The sequence below is a fragment of the Prorops nasuta genome, unplaced genomic scaffold (genome assembly GCF_024137725.1).
Source record: "Prorops nasuta isolate Cenicafe-Biocafe unplaced genomic scaffold, Cenicafe_Pnas_1.2 PNAS00031, whole genome shotgun sequence".
NCBI lineage: Eukaryota > Metazoa > Arthropoda > Insecta > Hymenoptera > Bethylidae > Prorops > Prorops nasuta.
In genome coordinates this window covers 548,173-574,669 of record NW_027116828.1, presented here as the reverse complement: position 1 = coordinate 574,669, position 26,497 = coordinate 548,173, and the positions used below count along the sequence as shown (strand labels likewise).

At 31.9% G+C, this 26,497-nt stretch overlaps 1 protein-coding gene across 1 annotated transcript in view; it reads right to left on the bottom strand.

The window, feature by feature from the left end:
• The window catches only part of LOC136782956 (scaffold attachment factor B2-like), a 51,127-nt gene extending 33,409 nt beyond the window's left edge, over nucleotides 1–17,718 (bottom strand). The window contains exons 1-5 of the mRNA XM_066742737.1: nucleotides 17,701–17,718; nucleotides 16,694–16,750; nucleotides 11,541–11,706; nucleotides 11,216–11,466; nucleotides 791–1,293 (exon numbers count right to left, since the gene is read on the bottom strand). Of these exons, the coding sequence (XP_066598834.1) occupies nucleotides 791–1,293; nucleotides 11,216–11,466; nucleotides 11,541–11,706; nucleotides 16,694–16,750; nucleotides 17,701–17,718 (995 nt within the window). The remainder of the gene's footprint in view (nucleotides 1–790; nucleotides 1,294–11,215; nucleotides 11,467–11,540; nucleotides 11,707–16,693; nucleotides 16,751–17,700) is intronic.
• Between the last annotated feature and the right edge of the window lie 8,779 nt (nucleotides 17,719–26,497).

The window sequence follows — 26,497 nt, the reverse complement described above, 5'->3', positions numbered from 1 at the left end:
CGCTAACTAAGATATATGACACAATTGGTCATTTCAGGCATTTTGTTGCAGCGCTTAGTCAGCACTGAGTGATCCTGAACACAAGCATTAACATTGCATAATAATCAACTTCAGGGCTAAGACATTCGCGAAGAACCAACTTCAACCCGAGACATATATTTTGGCTGGAGTCTTACCGATCAACTTCAGAACAAGACAAACATTTTTTGGGGGGAAATAAGACATACGTTCTAGGGAGAAAAGAAGAAATTATAGGAAAAATTATAGAAACTGACAAAATTGAAACCAGAGAATATAATATCACAGGCATGCATGAACCGATTTCGATGTTTCTGGTCTCATTTGAAAGCTTTTTAAAAGTGCTCTGACATAAGACTATCGTCACATCATGATATCTCAAATTCATATAGACAGTAATTGAAAAATATGTTCGAGGTTGGGGCGTATAAACTTGCTGTATAAGAGAAGTAGTACCTCGACGCATATGCACTTGCCACGAGAGACTACCGTGTCTCTTGATCGCTAACAACAGTTTAAAGCTGCTAATTTTGCACCTAAAACTCTAAATATTTTTGAAGCAAAAATCAAGTGAGCAATTTTATACAATGATTCGAGTTCAACGTGAAAAGTTACGTAAGAAAAAGTTGGTAGATCTGACACCGCAATTTTTTCGTTAAATTTTGTAAACCTGTCTTATTGAAGACAAACATTGAAACCAATCAGTAGTGGACTCAAAATTCAAATGAAATTACATGAGGTGTTAGTAAAATAGAAAAACTGCATGCCAAACCTGCCAGACTCGTATCGTGAAGACGGTGAAGAATCAATACGTCTATCAGATACTCGGTCGATCACTTCTGTACGTCTTTCAGCAATTCTATCTGGACTATGTCGGCGACTATGTTCCGTAGCTATACGTTTTCTCTCCGGCTCAGAATAAATGTCCCTGGGATCTCTTCTATCACTAGAAGTTCTTTTAATAGATGGAGGTAGAGGTGCACGCCTGCTTTCTTCTAATCGCATTTGCTGTCTCTTAAGTTCTAGGCGTTCCCTTTCTAATTTTTCCCTTTCTAATTTCTGACGCTCCCTTTCAAGGCGAAGCAATTCAGCCTTTTCTTGTTCAATCCGTTCCCGCTCTCGTCTTAACTTTTCCCGCTCCCTCTCTAAACGCACGGCTTCTTCTCTTTGCCTACGTTCTACTTCTCGTTGACGCTCCATGTCTTCACGACGTCTTCTTTCTTCTTCGCGTAATATTCTTTCTCTTTCGCGTAATCTCTGTCGTTCACGTTCCTCCTTTAAACAGAAAAAATACTTTAAATATTTTTGTGGTATATATAAATAATACTTATAAAAGATACACAGAAAAGCTATGGCCTTACAGTATATGTAAAAGAGAAAGATTAGAGTTGTTTTCTTTACCGAAAGTGTTACAAACAGCTTTAAATTTGACAAAAACGATCGCCTTTAAAAATAAACATTATCAACAAATATGTTCTATAATTATTTATTGCAAATTCATGCAACTGACCTCGATAGCATTCTAAAACACTACACGATTAACACGTTGAGCATCATGTCAGCCATTGGTTGTTGACACTGAACTTTCCGTTTAGCCCGTTCAACCACCAGTGACTGACAGTGCAAAGTATGATAAAAATAAAAAATTTACATCGTTTTAAGTCATTACCAAAAATAAGTAAATATCTCTCTTCTACTTCGATAGGAGACACTGGTTTTAATATATTTACACAGTTGTACCAAGTAAATTTAAATCTGTTATTAGTACACTTAGAATTTTTATACTGCAGTACCAACGCGCATGGTCTGATTGGGATATTCTTAAGAATTTACGTTATGGTCAATGTGTTAGTATGACCGTACGTTCCGCTTTGAACGGGACATCCCTTTTTTAAGTAAATCTTCAAGTTATCATAAAATGCAGATTCGGGAGCCAAAATAGAGTTCCGTTTTTAAAATTCTATAATGATTGCGAAACAAACAAAACCTGATGGTAGCAACCCGGTAGATTCTAAAGCTAACAACAAATATAAAGAATAAAATAGGTAATGTAACGTCTTGTTTCGAGAAATACAAATAATTAGTCGCGTTTTACAGGGTCTGCCAGATAAAGTGAACCGGGCCAAAAAGTGTTTAAAATCGCAACGGCGATCAATCAGTATATGGTGGGTTAATAATAAACAGAGAGATGCACAATTTATCGTTGCCTCTTCCTATTACTCCTGTTACGCCCCCCTCCTTTAAGTTGAATTCATTTGTCATAAATAAAATTTGTAATTTTGTGGACTGGAAGTGAGAAAAAAGCAGTATCTCTCTCTCTCTCTCTCATACACACGTTCATACAAGTTTAAGCGTTAAATGTATTTTAGTCAATACAGAGAACTATGATCTTGTGTATGTAAGTTTACGTGTATGTGTGTATAAAAGAGAAAAAGAGGGGAGAAGAAATAAACGTGCTTCTTTCTTCTGTATTACTCTGATTTTAAACAATTTTTGGATTGAAGAATGAATTTAGCTTGTGAGGAGGAATAACAGGAGTGATAGAGAGAATGAGCGAATTATTATGCATCTCTGTCTATTATGAGCTAGTTATATGCCGATTGCGCGCCATCACGATTTATGGTTTTAGACCATAATTACCCTGACTGACTTTATCAAGTGGCCCCTGTATATGACTGTCTAATTTAATCAAGGTATTCAGATAATCTTGGTACACGCGAGAAAAAAATGCTAACACTGATCTTCAATTAGCGCTATCTACATAGGTTAATGTTTTTCTATTTTATTCTATTACATTCAAATAACCCGAGTCAAAATTTTAAATCTCCCTCAGTTCTAAAAAACCATAAAGAGTTCTGAAATAATCCTTTTCACTTCTACAATACCATTTAAATCCTTAAAAATCCTATTTTAATTCGAACTAAACCTAAACAATCCTCCAGTAAGGTCTTAGAAGACTTTTAATGTAGTCAAATCTTCTTCGATCCTTAAAAATCTTATTTGATCCTTTTTAGACCTTATAAAATCTTCCAATAGACTTTTTCAGGATTTCTTAAGATTAAACAAATTGCTATTCTTTTATAGCCCTCTTAACGCTTAAAAGTTTACATGTTATATCGTGATATATATACATGCAATAAATGAAGCAACCAATTACTGATTTAGATTTATTTTAAGGATTAAATAACATTTCCGAAGGGATAAACACATTTTTTAAAAATGTAAGAAAAATAGATTGCTAGAAATTTGTAACACCGTTAACAATTGCAATAAACATTTAAATTAACAAATATGTTGTCATAGGTATACTCTGACACTCTGAAAGCTGTCCGTTTTTACGCGTGGGACCCTTAAAAGTTCAATTTTAAACCTATACTTTATTAAGTAGCAAATAGCCGAGTGGGTTAAATGCTGGATTAGTATTCACAGGGTCCCAGGTTTGAATCCCGTCAAGGATGATAAGATTTTTTCACCAGGAAAAATTAAATAGTTCAGTTCAAAGGTACGTTATGACTATATATATACATATAAAAATCAAATAAATACATATATATATATATATATGCTGTAAAATTATAAAACCTTTCATGCCAATGCAATGTACATTGTACATTAATCTACACGTATAAGTTGAAATAATTTAAAGCATAAAAAAGAGGTACAATTTGATATAGTGTAAGTGTAACTGTATAGATTTCGCCGTAATGATAGAAAGTATTTTTTGTTTCAAAACATGTAAAACTATACGTTTCATAGTGTATTATAGAAATAACACCCCTTGAAGTGAATCGGAAATGATTACAAGAAATGAATGCATTAATGTGTGCATGAAAACAATACACTTAAGATTTGCAGTGTACACTTTAAGATATAATAAAATACAGAGTTATATAGGCTTAATATTTAATTAATCTAAAGTTTTATAAAAGCCTAGCGTATAAAGAATCTAAATCTTAGATTCTCCATTATCAAGTCTACCGGAAGACTTAAAAAGGATTGTGCAGGATTTTAGAAATCTTATTGAGTTCTAAACACTGCTGAATTGTTCACTTTTCGACACTTTTCAGACTTTTGTAGGATTTGGTTTGTATACAAAATAACGTCTGATATAATTCTAAATTATCCTTTTGATAGAATCGTTTAGGATTATAGTAGATTTTAGATTTTGACTCGGGAAGAGTATATTTTTATGACTTGATTTTAAACAATTATAAAAAGTAGTAAGATCTCTTTCGAAAGAAAACTTTGGCGTAAAAAATATAAGACCAAGTATAATCTTTTGCATAACCTTCAAAAGCAAATACTATCCACCCCTCCCAAAACCTTATTATCAAGAGATATGGTAGCGTCTCATCGTCAAGTAGATAAGAAAGCATAAATACAACCGTCGAAGCATTAACATCTTTTATGCAGCAAGTTTGGTCGTATAAATTTAAGGATCTATTTTTTCAATGGATATAAATTTTCATGATTCGATCGGACAAAAAATAAGTCAGCATATTAGGTACTATTGCTCTAACCCTTTAAGTACGGCTGTCATCAGCAAGCGATCTGCCTATTCGCTTATTGACAACAGCTGCAGTGAAAGGATTAAAATGAGTTTTACTAAACTAAGCTAAATATAATAATAAATATACTATAACACAATAAATAAATGAATAACAAAAATTCTTGTATGTGCTACTATTAACATTTCAATTATGGCTGTCGTCAATGGGTGCAGGGAGTATCCAGAGCACCCCAAGAATAGAAATCTACCGGTAACTTAGCGAAAAATTTGTACAGTCACTTAGAAACATTAGCGTTTAATTAATAGAAATAATTTAAAGAAATTCAACTATTATTGTATACCAGAAAGAACATCGAATAGATGATAATTATTGAGAAATGAATATGAATTCGTAAATATTTTACGTAAAGTAACAAAAAATAATAAGGGTTTCCATGGCACCTCATGCGTCTCTCTACGTAAATAAAAACAGGCACCTATCGGCAGGTTAAGACAACTGCATGTAAAATCGACGGCTCAAGAATTTTTAGCAGATTTTATAGCAGACCTATAAGCACAGATTGTTATATTTTTGTGCTACGAGTACCGTAAGCTCAAATTTATTAAGAATTATACATTTTATTTCTGTATAAAATCTCTCTATTTAAATATGATAAACATTATTCTTTCCTTATGACTATGTTAATCTCTAAAAGATTATATCTTACTTAAAAGGAGGAAAGAGTGTTTTTTTCTTTTACTTATAATCCTGGTCGCCTATATGCACAGTCATGCCGACGAGCGGACGGACGGACTTCCCACCATCCGTCCGCAGACCCACCAACACGTTACGAATGCATGCATCTGTTAGACAACCCTACTTACGTCCCTGCTCTCTAGTCACGCACACCATTACATACGAATGAATGTTTCTCGGCTTGCATCGTTCAACGTCGGTGAACGAGGGTAATCTTGGAGAGGAAAGAGAGCGGAATAGTTTTTTTTCTCGGATCTCTCTGTTTCGCACCCGAACTTCACTTCGTTCAGCCAACGAGTTAAATTCTTTTTGGTCGGCAGCTTCGACTTTTTCCATTGCAGATTCCAGTTCGATTACTGCAAAGAATTCTTATATGACAATTAAGAAATATTCAATATGTGTTTATTTCCTCTGGTATCATTAAATAATAAATTCAAATAGAAATTTAACGAAGAATATGGTAATGTACAACTTTAATTCCCAAACACCATTTTATGCAATACAAATTTCATTTTAAATTCCATTAATAATAATGATTGTGTGTGTGGATTACCAATTGATATTCAAAAATATTCTTCCAATATATAAATCTTATAAAATTAAAAAAAAAAATTGAAAAAGAATTCGAAACCCCGACAATCAGCGTAGCGAGCAGATACATAATCACCTGCGATACACAAGCTTCCGAGAGCTTACAGATAAGCAGCCAATATGAATGAAGGCTCTCTTGAAATGAGAATGATTTATTTTCTTTTTTTTTCTTGTGAATATAGTTTAATAGCTGAAATCATATCTACAGTTATAATTCGAAGCGAAGAACCAGGCAGAACAGAGATTAAACAATTAAAACCAATTGAATCTCCAAAATCAGTTTCAATGATTTTAGCTATTATAAACTATATTCAAGAAAAAAAGAATATAAATAATTATCATTTCAAGAAAGCTTTCATTCACATTGCGTGCTTATCTGTAAGCATTCAGTTGCTTGTGTAGTACAGGTAATTAAGTAATTGCCCATTATGATGATAGTCACGATTTCGAATCCATTTCAAATTGTTTCTTTTTTATTAATTCTATAAGATTTATATACTGGGAGAATGTTTTTGAATAGCAATTAGTAACATAATCATTATCCTTAATGGAATTTAAAATGAATTTTGTATTGCATGAAATAGGGTGTGGGAATTAAAGTTGTATATTACCATATTCTATGTTAAAACCCTATTATTATTTATTATTAGTGATACACACACAAGCAAATAAACATGTAGAGCATTTCTTAATTATCATATCATAATTCTTTTCAGCAATCGAATTAAAATCTGCAAAAGGAAAAGTCGAAACTGCGAGCCGAAAAGCATTTAACTCGTTGACTGAACGAAGTGAAGTTCGGATTAGTTCGGGTACGAGACAAAGAGATCCGAGGAAACTATTCCGTTCTCTTTCTTCTTCCAGACTACCGTCGTTCACCGAAGTTGAGCGATGCAAGCATCGGTAAACGTGTGGGAGTCTGCGGACGGATGGTGGGGAGTTTGTCCGTTCACAGATCGGCGTGACTGAATATATATTGGGCGATCTTTTTATGAATATCCACTCTGAGTGAATTGGAATTAGTAATAAATATTGAATTTTCCAAAAATACGTCAATTTTTGCTTCGAGGAGGACATTAATTATACTCATACAAATATTTTAGGCGGAGAAATGAACAAGTTATGAAGTTCACGTTAACTTTTTTTAGTGGAGCCCTATAACTTTTATTATATATTTTTATAGTTTATCTCACAACTCTCTCACACACCCACACACACATACACACAAGAGCTTTTCAAAACACTATTTTCATTAATAATTCCATTCAGCGGTTCACTAAATATTTCGGTTTGAAATTTTATACATACAGGGTCTTTTCCTAACAGCGGAGCATAGGAGATTCGTGTTAGTTGACTATAGCACTCGGAATGATCGAATCTGAGAGCGCTGATTGGTCAATATTACGTAGTACCAACAGATAATAAACCGTTACCAATAGTTGGATACAAAAAATGAGATTCATCCGCCATATTGGTGTGGAGAAATGTTTACATGCTAATCCTAGCAGAAAGAGGTGTAAAATGGAGAAATGTCAAATGGTAAGTTTACTAAAGTAAAAATTGAAAATAATGAATGGAAAGTATGAATATTCTTCATTTTCATTCAAAGTATTCAATTTTTACTTTAGTAACGACAACATTTGACATTTTTGCATTTTACACCTCTTTCTGCTACGATCAGCATGTAAACACTTCTCCACACCAAAATGGCGGATGGATCTCGCTTTTCTTATTCATCTACTGGTAACGGACTATTTTATATTGGTACTACACGATATTGACCAATCAGCGATTTCGGATTCGTTCATTCTAAGTGCTGTAGACAACTGTCACGAATCTTCTATGTTCCTCCATTAGAAAAACACCCTGTATATAAAAAAGGTTAATCAGATAATTCGTATCGAGAAGCATAGGTCCTCGTGAAGTATCGTAGTGAGGACTACGTGCATGATTAGTCGCAGAGAGAAAAAAAAGATGACTGTTAAGAGAGAGAAAGAGATAGAGCGCAACGCCACACGCACATCACTTCCCTGTCATTCATAGTAATCTCTATTTGGGAAAGGTAGATTATAAAATTGTTTGGCTAATCGCTGCCTCTCGCTCGCGCCTGTAAGCCCCTTGCTCTAGTAGCCAATGTTTTTTGTCAATGCATTTTTCATAAAAGAGACTATTAGGATTGAAAGAAAAGTGATGTAAGTAAGGCTGTGCGCGCTCCTTCTCTCTCTCCTATCAGCCACCCTTCCTCTTTTTCTACGCGGCCTATCAAAAGGGAGAGAGAGAAAGAGAGAGAGAGAGAGCGCTTAACCTCATTATGGGGCTTCAAGAAAAATTCCACCTCTTGATAAGAATTATCTGACTAATCCTGCATATTAGAGCGGTCATTAAAACTTTGTATTATCTTGATCGAGACGTCCTTCAAATATTTTCCAAAAAATGATAAAACATCTGTGGAGTTTGGTTGCTTACAAAAAAACCTTAATCGAACATTCCTATTTTTTGGGAGGGAATACTTTTCCCCCTTGTCATAACGAGAAAATCTGACGCACAGTAAAAATTAAATTTAGATTTTCCGTAATTGTTAACTAAATCTTTTTTACACCATTCAAAATTGTTAACAATAGTTATTAGTATCTACAGAAATTTCTAGCGAATTTTCTTTCATGTATAAAAAGTTTGGTATAATAACTGGCATGAGCCAAAAACCGATTTTATTGTCGATTTCAGTAATGTGACAATCTTTGTATACATAAAAGAAAATTGCTGAAAATACTAGCACCTACACTTAACAGTTTAATACGGATTACAAGTTTCTAAGGTAACACTTGCGGCTAATCCAAAATTATTGTCCAATCCGTCAAAATTCCATGTCATTAAAGGAGTTACGTGCAATTATTTTCCGAAAAAAAAAAACCTTTTATTTCGGAATTTTTTAAAAAGAATTCGTGCATGCTTTAAAGAAATATAAGTAAACTACATGATGCAGTAATAGTTAGTAAATACATACAAATTTTAACAAAGAACCAAAATAATTTTGAGGCGCCAGCATGTGACGTCCCGAATGGCCTTTTAAAAAACAATGTTAGCGATGAACAGGATTTCTTAGTACTGGATTTTCTACGGATGAATATCACAATATATTTGGAAAGTAGAATAGTTTCTCTCGACCTTAATTGAAGAATATTCAAAAATAACAAATAAGAACAAAATGGCGACATTTTAAAAATTAAAAAAGTAATTGTATTTTTAGCTGAGAAAAAAGAAATATTCAAGATAATAAAAAATCCTTTTATTATGGCCGAGATATTTATCCTAAGAAAAAAGTTTGTGAAGTTTGAAAGCTCTATATGTTGAACAGTTTTGAAAAATTATGTTCTGAAATGTTAGCTCTTAAGTGAAAAAAAAGTAAGTGACTCGGGGGACTTTAAGATTTTTTCTCAGCACCCAAACTCCATGGATATGTATTTTCATTTAGTGAAGTAATTTTGAAGGACCCCAGATAGGCTTGTATGAATATCATTGTATGCTGAAAAATGATTTACTCTAAATGTACAACAACTTAAAGTAAAATGCTTTGGCACAATTAAATTTACTGCAAATTGACGAAAAGTTTACATTCAATAGTGAATTAATATTTTTGTCACGTAATCCGTAAACGCATTTACAAAACTTTGCATCAATCTTGCTAGTTCTACAAACAAAAATAGTATGGCAAATATTGCTACAAGATATATTTCAAACTTAATGAAAATTAAAGAAGCATATCTGCATCATCACTATTGGATTATTTAATCTTTCCCATATTACAACAAATATTCCTGCTATTAATGTTTGTATTTAGTAGATGCATTATGATTTTATCCATGTCTGAAATATGAATACAAGCCCCTATGTAATTTTGTTAGATTTATAAATGTATTATTCTTTGTATCAAATTTACATTAACTTGTAAGTATTCTTAATTAATAGTAAATAGAAGAAAACTTTACTGAAAATTTATAGATTAGAATGAATGGACAAGTGTTTAGGGATACCATTAGGTGGACATTCAAGCAGCTAATTTATCGTAAGTAATTATGACATGTTCCTCTTGAATATATAAGTCGAATTTTAAAGACAATAGCATATAGGTTTGCGGTTTAATGCGTAGATATATAATTCTTTATAAGCAAATATAGGTTTCTTTCCTTCCAATTTCTTCAGCTCTTCATGCAGAGATTACCCATATTAAGCAGTCAATAATTAACAATCAGGGTTTAATTTACTTGGCTTAACAATAATATTTATATATATATATATATATATATATATATGTCCCATATTTAAAATAAAAAATTGCATGAATTCAGGTATAATTGGCAATGTCGCTATAACCGAATAAGAAGCTTAGATAACATAAAGATTTCAGCGTATAATAAATGAAGACGCGTAAGATTTCTTCATATGTATATATTTTATTACAGTCCATTATTTATGTGGTTATTTTCTTTATATATATATATAATTACATATGTGTAATCGTATAAATAAATATGATGCAAATATTGTGCACATTTTTTCACATGAATTTGAGTCAAGTTTACAGCATCTTCTTGTCACTTTGGTCGTCAATAAATGATTAAAATTATAATTAAATTTCGAGTAAATTAGTTATCGTCAATGATAGACCAAATAATGAAGAAATATTGAATATTTTATTTGCGACATGCGTTGTTGTCAAAGCAAAGACTACTTGAGCACTCATAAGGGGCGCTACCTTGCTGCAAGGGATGATGATGAGTATTGTAAATTTGAGATAAATCTGATGTATATCTGTCTATCTGGGACGCTTCGATACCAATAAAAAAGACCCTTTTTAACGAACACCCTGGTGTCCAGTCAGAACCATTAAGAGGAGCTAAGATCGAATTTCAGCTTAGTATTTACTTAAGACAAAGACCAAGCTGAAGCAAGTAGCAAAGGTTAAAATGAGATAACTTGGCATTAGCGAGGGCAATATTTAGCTTAATTTCCGTTTAATGGTATGGGCCTTCATGTATATTTTTGACTTACTCCATTATGACTTATCGCTAATAAATGGCACTATACAGTAAAAACACTGGTCAAAATAGAATAGTATGATTCAGTGGAGGGAATGCCTTCTACGCTTGCGGATTACCATTAAACAAAAATGTTTCCTATTTTTTACAAACACATCTTTATAGAAAAAACATAGAACAAAAATGCATGATCTACTTCTTCAAATAAAAAATACTTGACACGAATTTAAGTATAAAATCGTCAAATTGTAATATTCCCTTAATTACTAATACTGATTATTTTTGTAATCAATTATAATTAATATTTTATTCAATAGTACTAACCCTAATTTTGGCAAAAGTAAGTACATCATCACGTCGACGGCGTTCACGGCTTCGTGATCTGGTGTCAGAGCGATGATTCCAAGAACGAACGCGTTTCTCATCTCGCTTAACCTTTTCATTCTCTAACTTTTTACTTATAGATTTGGTGGAGCGTGTATCAGAATCTTTTAAAGGATCTTCTTTTTTATCAGATAAATCAACTTTTTTATTATCCGCTAAATCAGGTTTTTCGTCAGCTTTTCTTGCTATAACTAAAATAAGGTATGAAGTTGTTATTTTAAACAGTAAGCGTTGTTTATAAACCAAAAACTAATTGTACACTTACCTGGGTCTATAGCTTTAGGCTCATCAGTTTCCTCTCTTATTTTTTTATCTTTCTTGTCGTATGTTTCATGATCATCCTTTATTTTCTCATTCTCTTCTTTTTTTTCCGATTTACCATTCAATGTATCCCTTTTACGCACATGACTTTGTTGCGTATCACCTTTAGCCTGTAAAGAGAAAATTATTTTTATAATGAATAATAAGTCTATTAAAACTACATTCAAGCTAATTATACACATGCGACCGTTGCTCGAGTTCTGTTGCTTAACTCGTATAGAGACCGTGCACACCAACACAATGATAATCAAATGTCAATTATAACTGTATACGTATAAATAAATTACACTCAAAAATACACTCAAAAACTGCGAAAATTGACCGATAGTTTGCGCTGATAGTATGCACATACACCAATATACATTCTTATCTCACTGTCATTGTGCTAGTGTGCACGGTCTCTATATAACAGCACATTAATTTGTTTCGCTTTCCCCTTAGTTATAAATTTCTTTGGGAGTATGTCATAATTAGGTTAGACCGAAGATTGGCATGACAATTACGAATAACAACACGAATCAGCATCAAATTGTTACAGCTTAATATCATGTTAATTTTCGGTTTAAATTACAAAACATCATAATCCTACCGATATCAATAATCCTACCTAAATAGGAACGAATTAACGAACTTCTCTATATGCGAAGGCTGTGTTTATTTGGTTCAAGCTTTTCAAACTGACACTGGTCCATTGAATTGTTATATACAGAGTGCGTTACTTGAGGATGCCAACTTGAAATTTTATAAAAATTAGAAGATTTTAAAATACAAATTTGTCTCATCCTTCTTAATTTAGGAGTAACCATTAATTTGAATTTGCCGATGAGCACACTTGTACGTGGCTGATATAATCAGTGGGGAATCAAGTGGCTTGGTCCATTTAAATTTTAATCTGCACATAGAATTAGTAAATATGATCTTGAACTTATTTAGTTACTGAATGATAGCGTATAACAGGCCAGCGACTGCGCTGTAAGAACAACTGAGGAAACACTTAAGATGTGTAAAAATATCATGATTTAATTATAAATTTATCAAACCTGAATTTTACAAGCTTGTAATATAATTATCATATCGTCTACTAAATATTTATGGTTTCAATCGCTTTTATAGTCCGGTCAACGTCGAATGAAATGTCAATTTTGATGACATCCAAATGTCAACAAAATTAGTTGACTTATACAAAAAATTTGCAGACTAAAATTGTTTAACTTTCACTACTGCACATTTGAGAGTGCAGCCATTGACCTTGAAAATCACTGTAAGGTGTTATGAAGGTCAATATATATGTAGAACATCTCGAGAGCTTTCCATAAACTATATGAACTAGTGATTCTATCCAATTATTCATGAGATATTTCGATTTGAGATTAAAATTAGATTGCGATTATAAATGTGAATACATTGTGATCATGGACACTATTACAATCGACACATCCCTAAGTGCAATTTCAAATCGAAATATCTTGTGAGCGAATGTGTGGAATTAAAATTTGGATGGTATTTCGTAAAAAGCTCGAGAAAGGTAGGCCAAAAGGATACAAAATAAATAATATAGATTTTCAATTTATAAAACCTAATGTTTTTTTGGATTAACTTTAATACGACACTCAGTTATGATTCTCAAGGTCAACATAGCGGGACTCAAAAATATGCAGAAGTAAAAGCTTTACAAGTTTCGAATATGACATTTCTTTTTTCATAAGTTAACTAATATTTTGAGCATTTCGATGTTCGCAAAATCAATGTTTCGTTCCATCGTCCGCTGACCTGTCGTACACTGTCGTTCGGTTAGTAAGTAAAAACCAAAGGAAGTGTTTACCAATTCCACAATTTTCGTCAAGGTTTTAATGAACCGATCCACCGAATCATCTCATCAATTACACAAGCCTGTGAAATATCACTTTTATCAGTTTCATGAAAAGTAAAAAGTGATTCTTATAGATTCTTGTTTGCTTAAAACGAATATGGTTTTAAAATTGCTCCAGAACGTCAGGTTTTCTTAAAATTTTAGTTTAAGTGGTAAAAATATGATTATTTTCATCATTTTTATTAATTATTTTTAGACAAACAATTTTCTTTCTTTAAATTTCTATCATTGCATCGCAAATACTATTCCTTACCTTCATACTACATTTTCCAAAATTATACCATGATTTTTTAAAATTAAGTTATACAAATTTTAATACAAGAGAATTTCAATCATGCAAAATCAACCGCTTTATCCAGTCGAACTTACTTTTTCATGTTAGCTAAATCACATGGAATTCAGCGTTTCCGGGATATCCAAGTTTAGGATAGGTAAATCAAGAGCCACGGCACTGTCTCGGCGGCAAGTACATACCGTCACACGCTACCGTGTAATTTACACAGCAAGTTTGGTTGTCCCGATGTTGAAATTAATTTATTCACGCGAATGAACCATTGTCATGATATAAGTAAAGCTTTTCTTAAAATGGTTTTAACCTTTAATTATTCCCATGGGGTCACCGCCCATTTGATTAGCATGGTAATATTTCTGATGTGCCTAATTAAGGGTTAAAGCAGCTTTCATTTGAGCCCTTGAATATCAACATCAGTTTATGCAACCCAAAGATCTTATACTCTGTTAGCTATATGTATACCGAAATATTACCATTCTTCTTCTGCAGCCAGAGTGCCTGTCTCGGGCTGAAGTTGGCCTCTTAAGTGATGTTAGTTTCCTACTACTACCGCCATACTTTTTGGCTCGCAAAATTTGTTGCTACTACCAGCCTAATTTTCGGTTTCTAAAATTGGTCACTACTACCAACCTAATTTTGGGCTGTCAAAATTTTGTCGGCTACTCTGCTTAAAGTAAGGTTATATCTATTGTAAAGATGTTATTCTCGTATATAATTAATTGTAATATGATTACGAACGTGACAATTTTTAAATTCAGAAATAAATTGAATTAACAGTGACAGAAGGAGTCGACACACGATTAGATAAGTATAATATTAGATTTTACAATACAGGGTGAAGTATACTTTGTATACGATTTCTTTTACAGATTAAATTAAAAACAAAAATTAATTTTGACATTACTTAGGATCGAACTCTCTGACTGCATTAATTGAGATTTATATAAACAAGATTGAAAAAGGGAAGTCTACGTTCAATTTTGAAGTACATGGCTCATGGTGAAGGGTATATTAAATGTAATAGTAACTGCAAAGGTAAATGTAAATTATATGCAATCTTTTAGTTTATTCAAACTATTAATGAAATGTATGTTTTATTTCTTTTCTTGAAATTTATATCGATACTAATTTTCTAAAAGGATGTATAATAAATTTGGGATTTTTTTTTTATTGAATGACAAAAATTCTTATTAATAAAATTAGAGAAAAGTAGATAAATATAGTATATATTAATTGCATTTGAATGTTCAATTATAATGTAAGAGGACATTCAAAACAAATATAGACGTACATTTTTTTTATCTTAGTTATAGCAGGTTTTTGTATTCTACAAAATTTAAATTTTCAAATAATTCAAATAGTTAGTGAATATTATGAGAAAAGCCTCTAAAGTGTAATTACGATAAGAATTCATGATTGTAATATTTTGTGTTTTATTTAATAGATTAGGAAATTACTATCTTGAATTGAAGCTTTACATTATGGAACAACGAGGACATCGGAAAATGTTTTGTTAGATTGAATTAGTCAAACAATTATTTAGTTTTAATCCCTATATTCTTACAAAACGTTATAAAATCACACAAAAAACCATCTTCGCCTGTAAAAAAAAGCACAACAATTACATAAATCGTCCAGCACAAATAATGTAGTAAAATTAAATATTCGAATTAAAAAAATTAGTAAAATCCAAAAGTTTAGGCAAGTTTTTATTTTTACCGTGCCAAAAGTTAGTTTCGAAAAAAAAAAAAATAGCACAAAAAAGTTACTTGCCGAGCCCATAATGATCATACCTAAGTCGTACAATACAAGCGTTGCTTCTCGTAATTATAAAATGTGGCTATTTAATGCCATTGCAAACAACGGAGTTGCAAGTAACTTTTTTGTGTTACAATTTCTTTTTCGAAAGTTTAACTTTTGCTACAGAAAAAATAAAAACATGCCTAAACTTTAATATTTCTTATTCGCGAATATTTTATTTTATTGTAATATTTATACACTAGACGATTTATGTACTTGCCTTCTTTTTTTTACAGGCAAAGCTTGTTTTTTGTGAAATGAAATTCACAAGAACCTCATGGTCGTAGAATATTTTTATGAATTTATCGAAAAGTAAGTCCGACGTGGTAAAATGAAAAATTTTGCATGATTGAAACTCTTGTATTAAGATTTTATAACCTAATTTTAAAAAATTGTAAATTAATTTTGGAAAAAGAATTTTAAATGTAAGGAATAGTATTTTAACTGATGCAATGGTGGAAATTAAAAAAAAAATAGTTGTGTAAAAAAAATTCATGAAAACGGTGAAGTCTTTTTTTTTTTACCATTTTAACTAAAATTTCAAAAAAACGTGACGTACTGGAGAAATTTCAAAGCCATAGTCGTTTTCAGCACATAAAAATCTACAAGAATCACCCCCGACCTTTCTTGAAACTGATAAAGTGGAATTTTGCAGGCCTGCGTTATTGACCAATACCAAGTCTGCTCAACAATAAATTTAAATTAATATTTATTTCTAAGCTGAGAGAGGAGAACAGAAAACAATCTATTAAACTTTTTATCTTAAAATTCTCTTCCTTATTATATATTGTTGGGCTAACGGTCACAAATAATACATCCTACATCTGCAAGCCAAAATGATCAATTTGAACAATGCTCGCAAGTTGATAAAAACTTTTATGTAAACCAAACCATTACGCAGCCACACAAAAAAATGTTAGTCTGAAAAACAGAACATGATTAATGTTTATCGAAGCACTGAAATCTAGTCTTAGGTCTATTTCACCTTGTCAAATCAGGCTTTACACAACTTTAACAATGTAATTATCAAAACCTTCTTAGTCCACATATATTATACCTAATAAATTAAATCCCTATTTAGTTTGAATGCATAAGGCGCGTTTACACTTGTAATACAATAGTAAATAAATCGAACCTCATTGAGAACGAAACCTACACGCTGCTGTTTCGATGTATGACAACATTTGTGAAACTTTCAAGGGAATTTTTGATTTTAAAATAGATAAGTTGGAGATAAGCAAGTGGATTCTTAAGATTATCCGTACTTATTGCAGAAAAAAGTAGATTCGATGGAGAAAAGATAAGATTAGAGAGTATATCGATTACCCTACTACAATATTTTGCAATTGGCTTCACTCTGAAGAAAACTCTTTTGCTTTGATAAAATCAAAGGTTTTCATGTCAAACCTTAAAAGAAAATTGGTCATAACAATATTGCATCAGTGACAACCTCAAGTTTTGCTGCACAAATGAAACAAAACTTATTTTGCTTGCGTACACAAATAAAACGATTAACAAAACTTTGCGACGAAAGTAGAAGACACTGGATTTCAATCATCATAAACTAGTCTGTTCTATCACTGGTATCACAGTTTGAATTAAATATTCTTGTGCGATATTTATGACTATCTAAAGATGACTCAGAGCTATTAGCTTCACATTTTGAAAAAAAAAAAAATATTCTCGAATACAAAACAAAAATATGGGTTTATTGAAACACAGAATCACAATTTCGCAAATACGTCATGAAATATGGAGATCCATCCCAAGTATATTACAATGACATAAAAGGTCCTATCAAAGAAATAAGGCAAATTCCTATGATGTTAAACATTGAAGACTTTTTATAGATTCTAGTACGTCAAGTATGAAGACTATATTACTATATAATATATTTCTCTATGCTCTAATTCCTTTAGTCTACCCTACAATCACGCAGAGGAGATATGAAAATATTGCGTGTTTTTGCAAAAAACTAACTATGATATTCATCATAGCAAATTTTTGAAGGTCTAAAAATATTAACAATTTTACTCAGATGACATACAGGATTCACAAAACTATCTTTCTCTTTGTGCTTGTGGGATAGTAGAGACTGTACAAATCATTACTACAAAAATGGTCAACAAGATCATCGCTTACACTTGGCACATATAACATCGTTCCGGAGTTTTTAATAAATTAATCGAAAATTATGATTCCTCCTTTCCACATAAAATTCGGACTAAGGAAAGAGTTTATAAAACTCTTGACAGAAACGGAAAAAGTTTCTAATAAATCGTAAAAAACATCCCAAAACTATCCGAAGCTAAAGTTAAAAAAGTGTTATTAAGTCGACCCCATAAATCAGATATATATAGAAATATTATCTGCTTTAGTATAATAGACCGATTGGAAAATAACCTCATTTAGTTTTAAGGGTGTAGTCCAAAACTTTTCAAGAACTATAGAAAGTTCTGAATACAAACAAATCGTTGCAAAAATGGTTTCACGATTTTCAACGCTAGGATGTATTATGAAATTGAAATTACATTTTTTGCACTCCAATCTTGATCTGGACGCTAAAAAGAGACACAGTAAAATACGATGGAATACGAAAACGATATCCATTGCGTAGATCATTCATTCCAAAAAGAATCCTGTATAGTTGAATAAAAGAGAACGACTAAGAGAGGTCTATTCACCATTTATAGGTTATTCGTTATTTATTTTAAGATTGTCTGGTTAATATAACTTTAAATTATAGGGCAGGGAGGTAATGAGAAACAGAACGGAAGCCGTCGAATTGTTGCTTTGGGTACACATACAATATATCAGGCATGACGAGCTAATTAGCTTGGAATATTAGACTCTACAAAGTTAAGTGTATAGCCTCATGTGATGGTATGAAATTGACTTTAGATTCAGTTTCAGCGACCCTCCAACAACATACGAATTTCTAAGTATTTTATTTTTGTGTTATTGATTTCATCATGGAGAATATTTCTAAACCTTTTATTATAAGCATTAAATTAAAGGTTCATTACAAATTCGAGACTATATTAAATATTAAGAATAGCGTTTCTATAATTTTCCATAAATTATAAAAATTTAAGAAATTATAATGTCCAAACAATAAATGATACGATATAGCGACAAATTTCAAATTGACGAGGACTCGACACAGATTCATATTAAGTAAGGAAAAGTTGTAAGATAATATTATTACGATACCTGTGCTATAATTGTTACAAACTAGTACTTGCAACATGCAAAATGCTACAATCTGAAATTGATAAAGAATTAAGGGTGAAATTTTGAATCTCTGCATATCTTTTGGGTATCCATCATAATATTTGAGTGGTACGAAAGCTCACAACTAAATAGCAATTGGAAAACGTTGAAATTTGTACTAAAAGGATTTCTAAAGTGCTTTGGCCATATTTTGTTTTCTAACAGCGGAGCATAGGAGAGTCGCGTTAGTTGACTATAGCACTCGGAATGATGGAATATAGGTGTGGTGATTGGTTAATATCCAGGGTGCTATGGCCAACTATCATGAATCTTTTATAACTCCGCTATTAGGAAAAACCTTTGTATGCATACGTTTAATGAGGAGGCGGTAAGGGGAGCCAGTTTCTAAATAATAATTTATGTAAGAAAGATACGAACAATATTATGAAACATTTATGGCTTATATAGTCCAGTCGTGGAAGCAAATAAAAACCACACAGATGAATGTTCCTTGATGTATAAACTTTTATTTTTGCAATTGGCCCAAAAAATATGTAGAATAGGATTATGGAACTGCTACGTGCCGAAAAAAATGATAGATTTGATAAAAAATTTACAACTGTAAAATATCTTATTTTTATGCGAAATATCCATTTTATCTCGAGAACCAAGCCTCGTACAAAGAAACTTCACTCTTTACTTTTTTGTTTATTTTCAAATTTTCTATAAGATACGTCTATTAAAGATCTAAAAATTTAAGTTTTTATATTGTGTAAATTGCAAAAAACCATGGTAAAATGTAAACTTTTTAAAAGACTCTGGAAATTTTGGGTAAGTATTAATATTTATCAACAATATTATAGAATTAAATTGCTATTAATATCGATAATCTGTATACCAAATCCAGCTATGGTGCGTCAAATGGATCTCTCAGAAACAATTTGTTAATTAAAGAATATGTAAAGCCTTTGATTTGATATAACTTTTAAATAAATGAATTTAAACGATTGATTTTTTGACATATTCTTCAGAAGAATATAGGCTGAAAGACATCCATAAAGTACAACTTTTTCCTTTTTACGCTCTCTAATGATTTTTCGAAAATTTTACATTGAATAACAATTGTAAAATAATACTAAATATTAAATGATCAATTTATTTTTTTTTATAATTCAATAGTGATTTCAATTTCGATTAATTTAAGACTAATTAGAGCTAAATATATTCATTATATTCTGAGATATCGATAATCAAATTTCATTAGCATTTGTTGCTAAAATATTTCACGAATCTACATTTACTAAGACTCGACAGATAGCGTGAAATGTATTCTTTTCAGGTTTACGTGTGTGACTAATTTAATGATTAATTTAATCTTTAAATAATACTCCTGAAAGTATAAAGAGTGTATGATTTTTACCGCGGCGATAGACTGTGTAGTGTTGGGGGAAGTCTTGAAGGTCGAGAACAAAAGTCGCTTCGCTCGCTTCAAACTCGCTTGTGCTCAAAAATTTTGAAAATCTCAACAACCAGAGCATCAATCGAGATGATCTTTTTATCAATATAGAAGATCGAGAGAAACTGATTTATAAACATACAAATTTAATACTTTAAACAATTTTCTTGTTATTTCCATCTTAAATTATATTAAGATTTTGGTGCAAGTGTTTCATAATGTACAGATATTCGTAGTTTTCAGGGTATCTTATAATATTAACGGAAAGGCGTATACCCACATTACAGGGTGGCTCCACCTGAAATCTTAATTTCCAAAAAATAACGGTATTTCAAAATAGATTTCGATCTTTACAACGGCTTTTGAGTCCTCGGAGAAGCATCTTTTCAATCAAATAAAGCATTCTCCGATTAAAATAAAAAAACAATTCAAAAGAACAAAACTGTTATATTTTAAAAATAAAGACGAAATTGCGAAAACGGGCTTTTTTTATTCAAAAGAGTTTCCCTCAAGGATTGTCAAGTCTAAAAACACTTCGATTCATTCTGAAATAAGGCCAAACTTTGAGAATTAGTAATTTGTATAAAATTCCATATCGTAACGATGAGACTAAACAAAAAGTTGTTCTATTTTCTAAAAACTAGATAGCCCGAGTGAGATGCCATTGGCGGCCTATAGGTGTAACGGAGAAGGAGGGATGGGGGGGGGGGGGGGGATAAAGTGGGAAAAGTTTAGATTAGGAAAGAAAACCGGGAATGATAGTCATAAGGTCTGTTCTTGTTGCCTATATTTTTTACACTTTATGTACCTTTAACATTTCCAACTGATATAAAGAATAAAAAGAAAACTAGCAAAAAGTCTAGGCAACGAAAACAGACGGGTAGAGATAGGAAGAAGATGCAGGTGTGGTAAACTCCAATGATATAAAAAAGAGGGAAATCAATTAAGGAGAGAAATGATAAGCCAGAAAAAGATGAGTAAAGAAAATGATTTTAGGAAAATTTGGAGACACTAAGGCGAGAAGAAGAGATAGCAAGAATAGTGTTAGTAGTATAGAGCAGGCTAGTAGGGTAAATGGAAAAGAAACGTAAAAAGAGGACAAGGGAAAGGAGGAGAGTGCACTCTCTCAAAACAACCGGAAATGAGTCAAATCATCTGATCAGAGGGAAAATACGAAAGAAGGTTATAATAAAGATGTTTAGAATGATAAAAAATGATGGAAGGTGTACAGAAATATACCCAAAAACAAAATGGTAGAAAAATGACGTGGATGAGGAAATATTGAATAAAAGAATAGGAGGAAGAATGAGAGGGGGTAAGGGAAGTGAAAGAAAAGAACAGATAAATAAAAGAGATGAAAAAGAAGTTAAGGACATAAAAGGGGCTAAAGGCAACAATAAAGAAGAGTTACAAAAAATAGAATTGAGACTAAAGAGATTGTAGTAAGAAAAAGAAAAACTATAGAAACTAAGCAGAAGAAAATACATAATTCTTTGAGGAATGAAGAAAGCAGATAAAAGGGAAGGAAATATATATAACACACACAGTTGAAGTAAATAGAATATTATAGATGATAGGAATAAAGGAGGATATAGAAGTAACAGGAAAATATGATAAGTAGGAAGGAGAAAGAGGCACTACAGTAATAATAAAAATAAGATAGGAAGTAGAGTTAAGAAAGCAAACAAAAAATGAAAAACATAGCAGTAAGAGTTCAGGACTTGATATGACGGGGGAGAAAGATTAAATGAAGGGCAATTGAAGTAATGTAGATAAAGAGAAAGAATGGAGAAGGAATAAATGTTAAGTATCAAATATTCTAGAGAAGAAGAGAAGAGTGGAGAAAGTAAAATAAGGAAAAAGAATCTGTAGTAAACGAAACAGGAAAGAGATGGGAGGATAATATTCTAAAGGAGGAAAGAGAAAAGGAAAAAGAAAATAAATAAAAATAGTGACCAAAGGACAATGATTGCAGAAAGAATAAATATTATAAGAAGAGGAGAAATGAGATAAAGTGGAAAAAATAGGTAAGGATACATGGACGAAGATTGGAAAAAAAAATAAAGGGAGAAATATATGAAAGAGAAGAGACAGAGATGAGGTGGTATTTTGGAATGTAGTTGAGTTAATGAACAGCGCAACAAGTTACTCTGAAGAAAGAAAGGAAAATATGAGTGATGATATTTTTGATGGAGGTGTGAATAGAGAAGAAGGGATAGGAAGAAATAAAAAGAAAGTTGACGAAAGTCTATACAGGGTGTAACAGCAATGATGTTTTTAATTTTAACCACATATTCTTAGGACCAAACTAAGTAGAAAAGTCCTATAAGGTCCAAAAAAGCATCATTGCTGAGATAAATCAATTTTAAATCGATGAATCAGGGCTTTGATTCAACGGAAACATGGCTTCACTCTCACTTTTGTTGACAGTTCCCCTTCAAAAAGGAAAACAAGTTTGTAATTCTGTTGATCCGTATTGTTGTACACGTATATAAACACACGAACGCAACTACGCCGATTATTAAAATTACCTCCTAATGTCTTACATTCCTGATCTTGGTGCTAATGAAATTTATTTTCTGGCTATTTTTAAAAGGACCTTCGATAGGACCCATTTAGTTGAAAAGTCTGGGAAATAATACGGCGTTATTGTTAGATTAATTTCTAAGTCGTTTTATCTTTCGGTAATGCGACTTCTGAACTGCTCTAAGGTAGTCAAGAAATAAGTATTATATTCAAAAAGCTATTATAAGAAATTGTATTTTTTTCCTGATTTTGAATCCCACTTTTTTTTTCAGATAGAGTAGTTTGCTGCGTCATTGGAAGAGCAAAATGATTCGAAATGTGGTTTTCAAGTAAAGCCACAGTTTTATTTCGAAATTTCAGCCTAATAAGTGGAGAGCCTGAAGGATTCCTTTAAGAATAAATGAGCTTTTTTTCATTTTATGAAAAGATAAGCTACAAAATTAAGAATAATATTTTGTTAATGCTGTAGATTATTATTCATATTCTTTGCACGTTCTTAGGTACTAGAACATTTCAGATAACTTAGCAAATACTTATGCTTTTCTCTTTTAAAGTTTATTACGATTTGCTTGGTGAATTGTAAAATATTTCATTTGGTAACCTTATCAACTTCTAGTCACTATAAACTTGAATCTGGTCTAGCAATTGACTAGTTTTACTGGCAAGTCCATTTAGGCAGACACTATGTAAAAATGCAAAAACTATAGAAAATCTATGGCATAAAGACAAAATTATTCATAATTTTGTGTATTGTCCTTTCAAAAAATGAAAATAGGCTTATTTATTCGTAAAGGGATCCTTCAAGCTCTCCACTTAGATTGAAATTTCTAGACAAGAGTATGGACTTATTTGAGAATCTATTTTCTAGTCATTTTTTTTGCTCTTCCAATGATACACACAGCAAACTGCTCTATCTGATAAAATAGTGAGATTTATAAAAACAGAAAAAAATACAATTTCTTATAATAGCTTTTTTAATATAATACTTATTTTTTGACTACCTTAGAACAGTTCATATGTCGCGTTACCGAAAAGATAAAACGACTTGAAAATTAATCTACGAATAACGCTGTATTAATCTTCAGACTTTTCAATTAAATGGATGCTATTGAGGATCTGTTTAAAAATAGACACAAAATAGATTTCATTAACATCAGGATCAGGAATGTAAGACATTAGGAGGTAATATTATTAATTGACATAGTTGCGTGAGTGTGTGTATATGCGTGTACGACAATACGGATGGACAGAGAAGTACAAACTTCTTTTGTTTTTTGAAGGGGAACTGTCAACGAAAGTGAGAGTAAAGTAATTTTTCCGTTGAATCAAAGCCCTGATTTATCGGTTTAAAATTGATTTATCTCAGCAATGATGCTTTTGCGGACCTTATAGTATAGGACTTTTCGACTTAGTTTGGTCCCAAGAATATGTGGTTAAAATTAAAAACATCATTGCTGTTACACCCTGTATATGGAAGAAACAATGGCCAATGAAGGAAAGCAAAGTAAGAAGTTAGTAGGGGGGAATAATAAATGTGGTAAAGGAGGAGAGTGGAAAAAATACATGAGTCAACAAAGAAGGCAGATTAAAAGTAATGGGGGTGAGGTTGAGAATAGATAGACATATCGAGCATAACAGACATACGTAGCAGAAGGAATAAATAACATAAAAAAGGGCTAAGTGAGATAATTGATAACAGAGATGGAGAAATGTGCACAGTAGGAGGGATTGGAATGTAAGAAAAGGGTATCTAGAAGAAGTTTATGGCGAAGAAAAAGGAAGTGGGTGGAAGTCGATGGATAGTGTGATTAACACGGGAAGAAGAGAAATTAAAGATGTGAAAATAGAGATAGGGACGATTTTATTAAAAGGAGAATTAAAAAGGGATGAGGTAGGAAAATATATTATATCATATGTCTCGGATGCTCACTAATACATTATATAGCAGAGAGGGAGAGGATAAGAAAGGAAGAATAGACAAGATGAAAGTAGGGATAGAAACGGAGTATATGCTCTTCATGGAGAAAATAAAATATAGAAAGAAAGAAAAGTTTGAAGGAGGCATAGAGAAAGGTATAAAATATTGGTAAAGGCAGTAGATTAAGGAAATGAAGAAAAACTAGAAAAGGGTAAAAGAATTGAGATAAAAATTGAGAGAGGTTACAGGAAAAAATGTAATGATTTAAAGAAACAGTTGAAGGAAGTAGACAAAACAACAAGAAGAAAGGAGGAGAAAGTTGGAAATAAAAATGGCTAGTGAAATATAGAGTGCAGTGAGAAAAGTAAAAATAGGCAGAAAAAACTAAGGGATACAAAGAGAGAGTGTGAAAAGATGTGAGGAGAAAACAAAAAAAGAAGGAGGTATTTATAACAATAATAAGAAAAATCAGAACAGAAAAGGATGCGTTTGAAGTGATTGAAGGTAGCAGAAGAAAAAGAGATCAGCGAAGAATGGAACTGAACACAAGCAAAACAAAAAATAAATTTGAGAAAATATGAAGGACGACCAGTATAAGATGAGGATATACAGTAATTGAAGAAACAAAAGTAAAACAGTATGAGGGTTCATATTTAATAGAAGGCAGGGACAAGAAGGATAGACATATGGCGGAAACGGCAAGATTACCAGGAGGAGTTACCAGGAGAGTTTAGGGAAAAGAGAAAAGGATATTCGGAGGGTTCCTCAAGAAAACAATATGGTTATACGATATAGTGATTAGGATGGTTTTGGGTTTTGATGCTGAAGTATGAGAATAGGTGGTAAGGATCAAAATTGAAAGTATAAAGGCAAGGTACATAAAATAGATACTGGGATTAGACTAAAGCTAGGATATATGTATAATATAAGAGGGTGTAAAAAGGGACAAGATAATAATAAGTTCAAGAAGAAGAGCGTGGAAGTTTGAAGAGAAATTGTGAGAAAAAAAGGGAAGAAGTGGGCGAGACATTGTTTAAGAGAAATAGAAGCGAGAAAAAGAAAGTTTAGAAAGTTATCAAAATAGGAGACAGAAAAGAAAAGTTTAGCAGATAAAAGGAAAGAATGGTAGAAAATGGAAGGAATGGAAAAGAAAGTAGCGGAAAAACCAGAGAAAAGACCAAGAGAAAATAGGAATAGAAAAATAATGGTAGCAAAGTATAACAATTCATAAAAAATAATAAAGAAGAAAGTAATTTCAAATATTTAAAGGAGGGAAGGAAAGAAAAAAAATGGGTTAGGAATTATAAGATAACGGGTGGGAAACGAAATTAAGGAAAACAGATACTAGACGGACGACAATAGGAATATACGCAGGGTTGTGTGAATGTGAAATAAAAGATTAGACACGTGTTAGAAAGATGTAGCAAAGAAAAAGGTGAAAGAGTGATGGAAATACTAGATACAAATGGAAAGGGTTGAGATGGATGAAATAAATGAGTGGGAGGAGAATCAGAAAAAAGACTGAAAGAGAATGAATAAAAAGGAAACGAAGGAACTGAAGGATGTGTCATTCACGACTGGATGATATGGAACAGTAAGCAGAGTGAGATATTCTCTCTCTCTCTCTCTCTCTCTCTCTCTCTCTCTCTCTCTCTCTCTCTCTCTCTCTCTCTCTCTGTTAGAGATAAAAAAGCAGTGGAACGTGAACACACAATTGTTTTCTGTGAGTGGATATATGAATGGAACGAATTACACTCTGCATAGGTTATGCGGATGGATAGAAATAAGATTGGTAAGTTAATTTGTAGGCTAGAAGAAGAGAATAG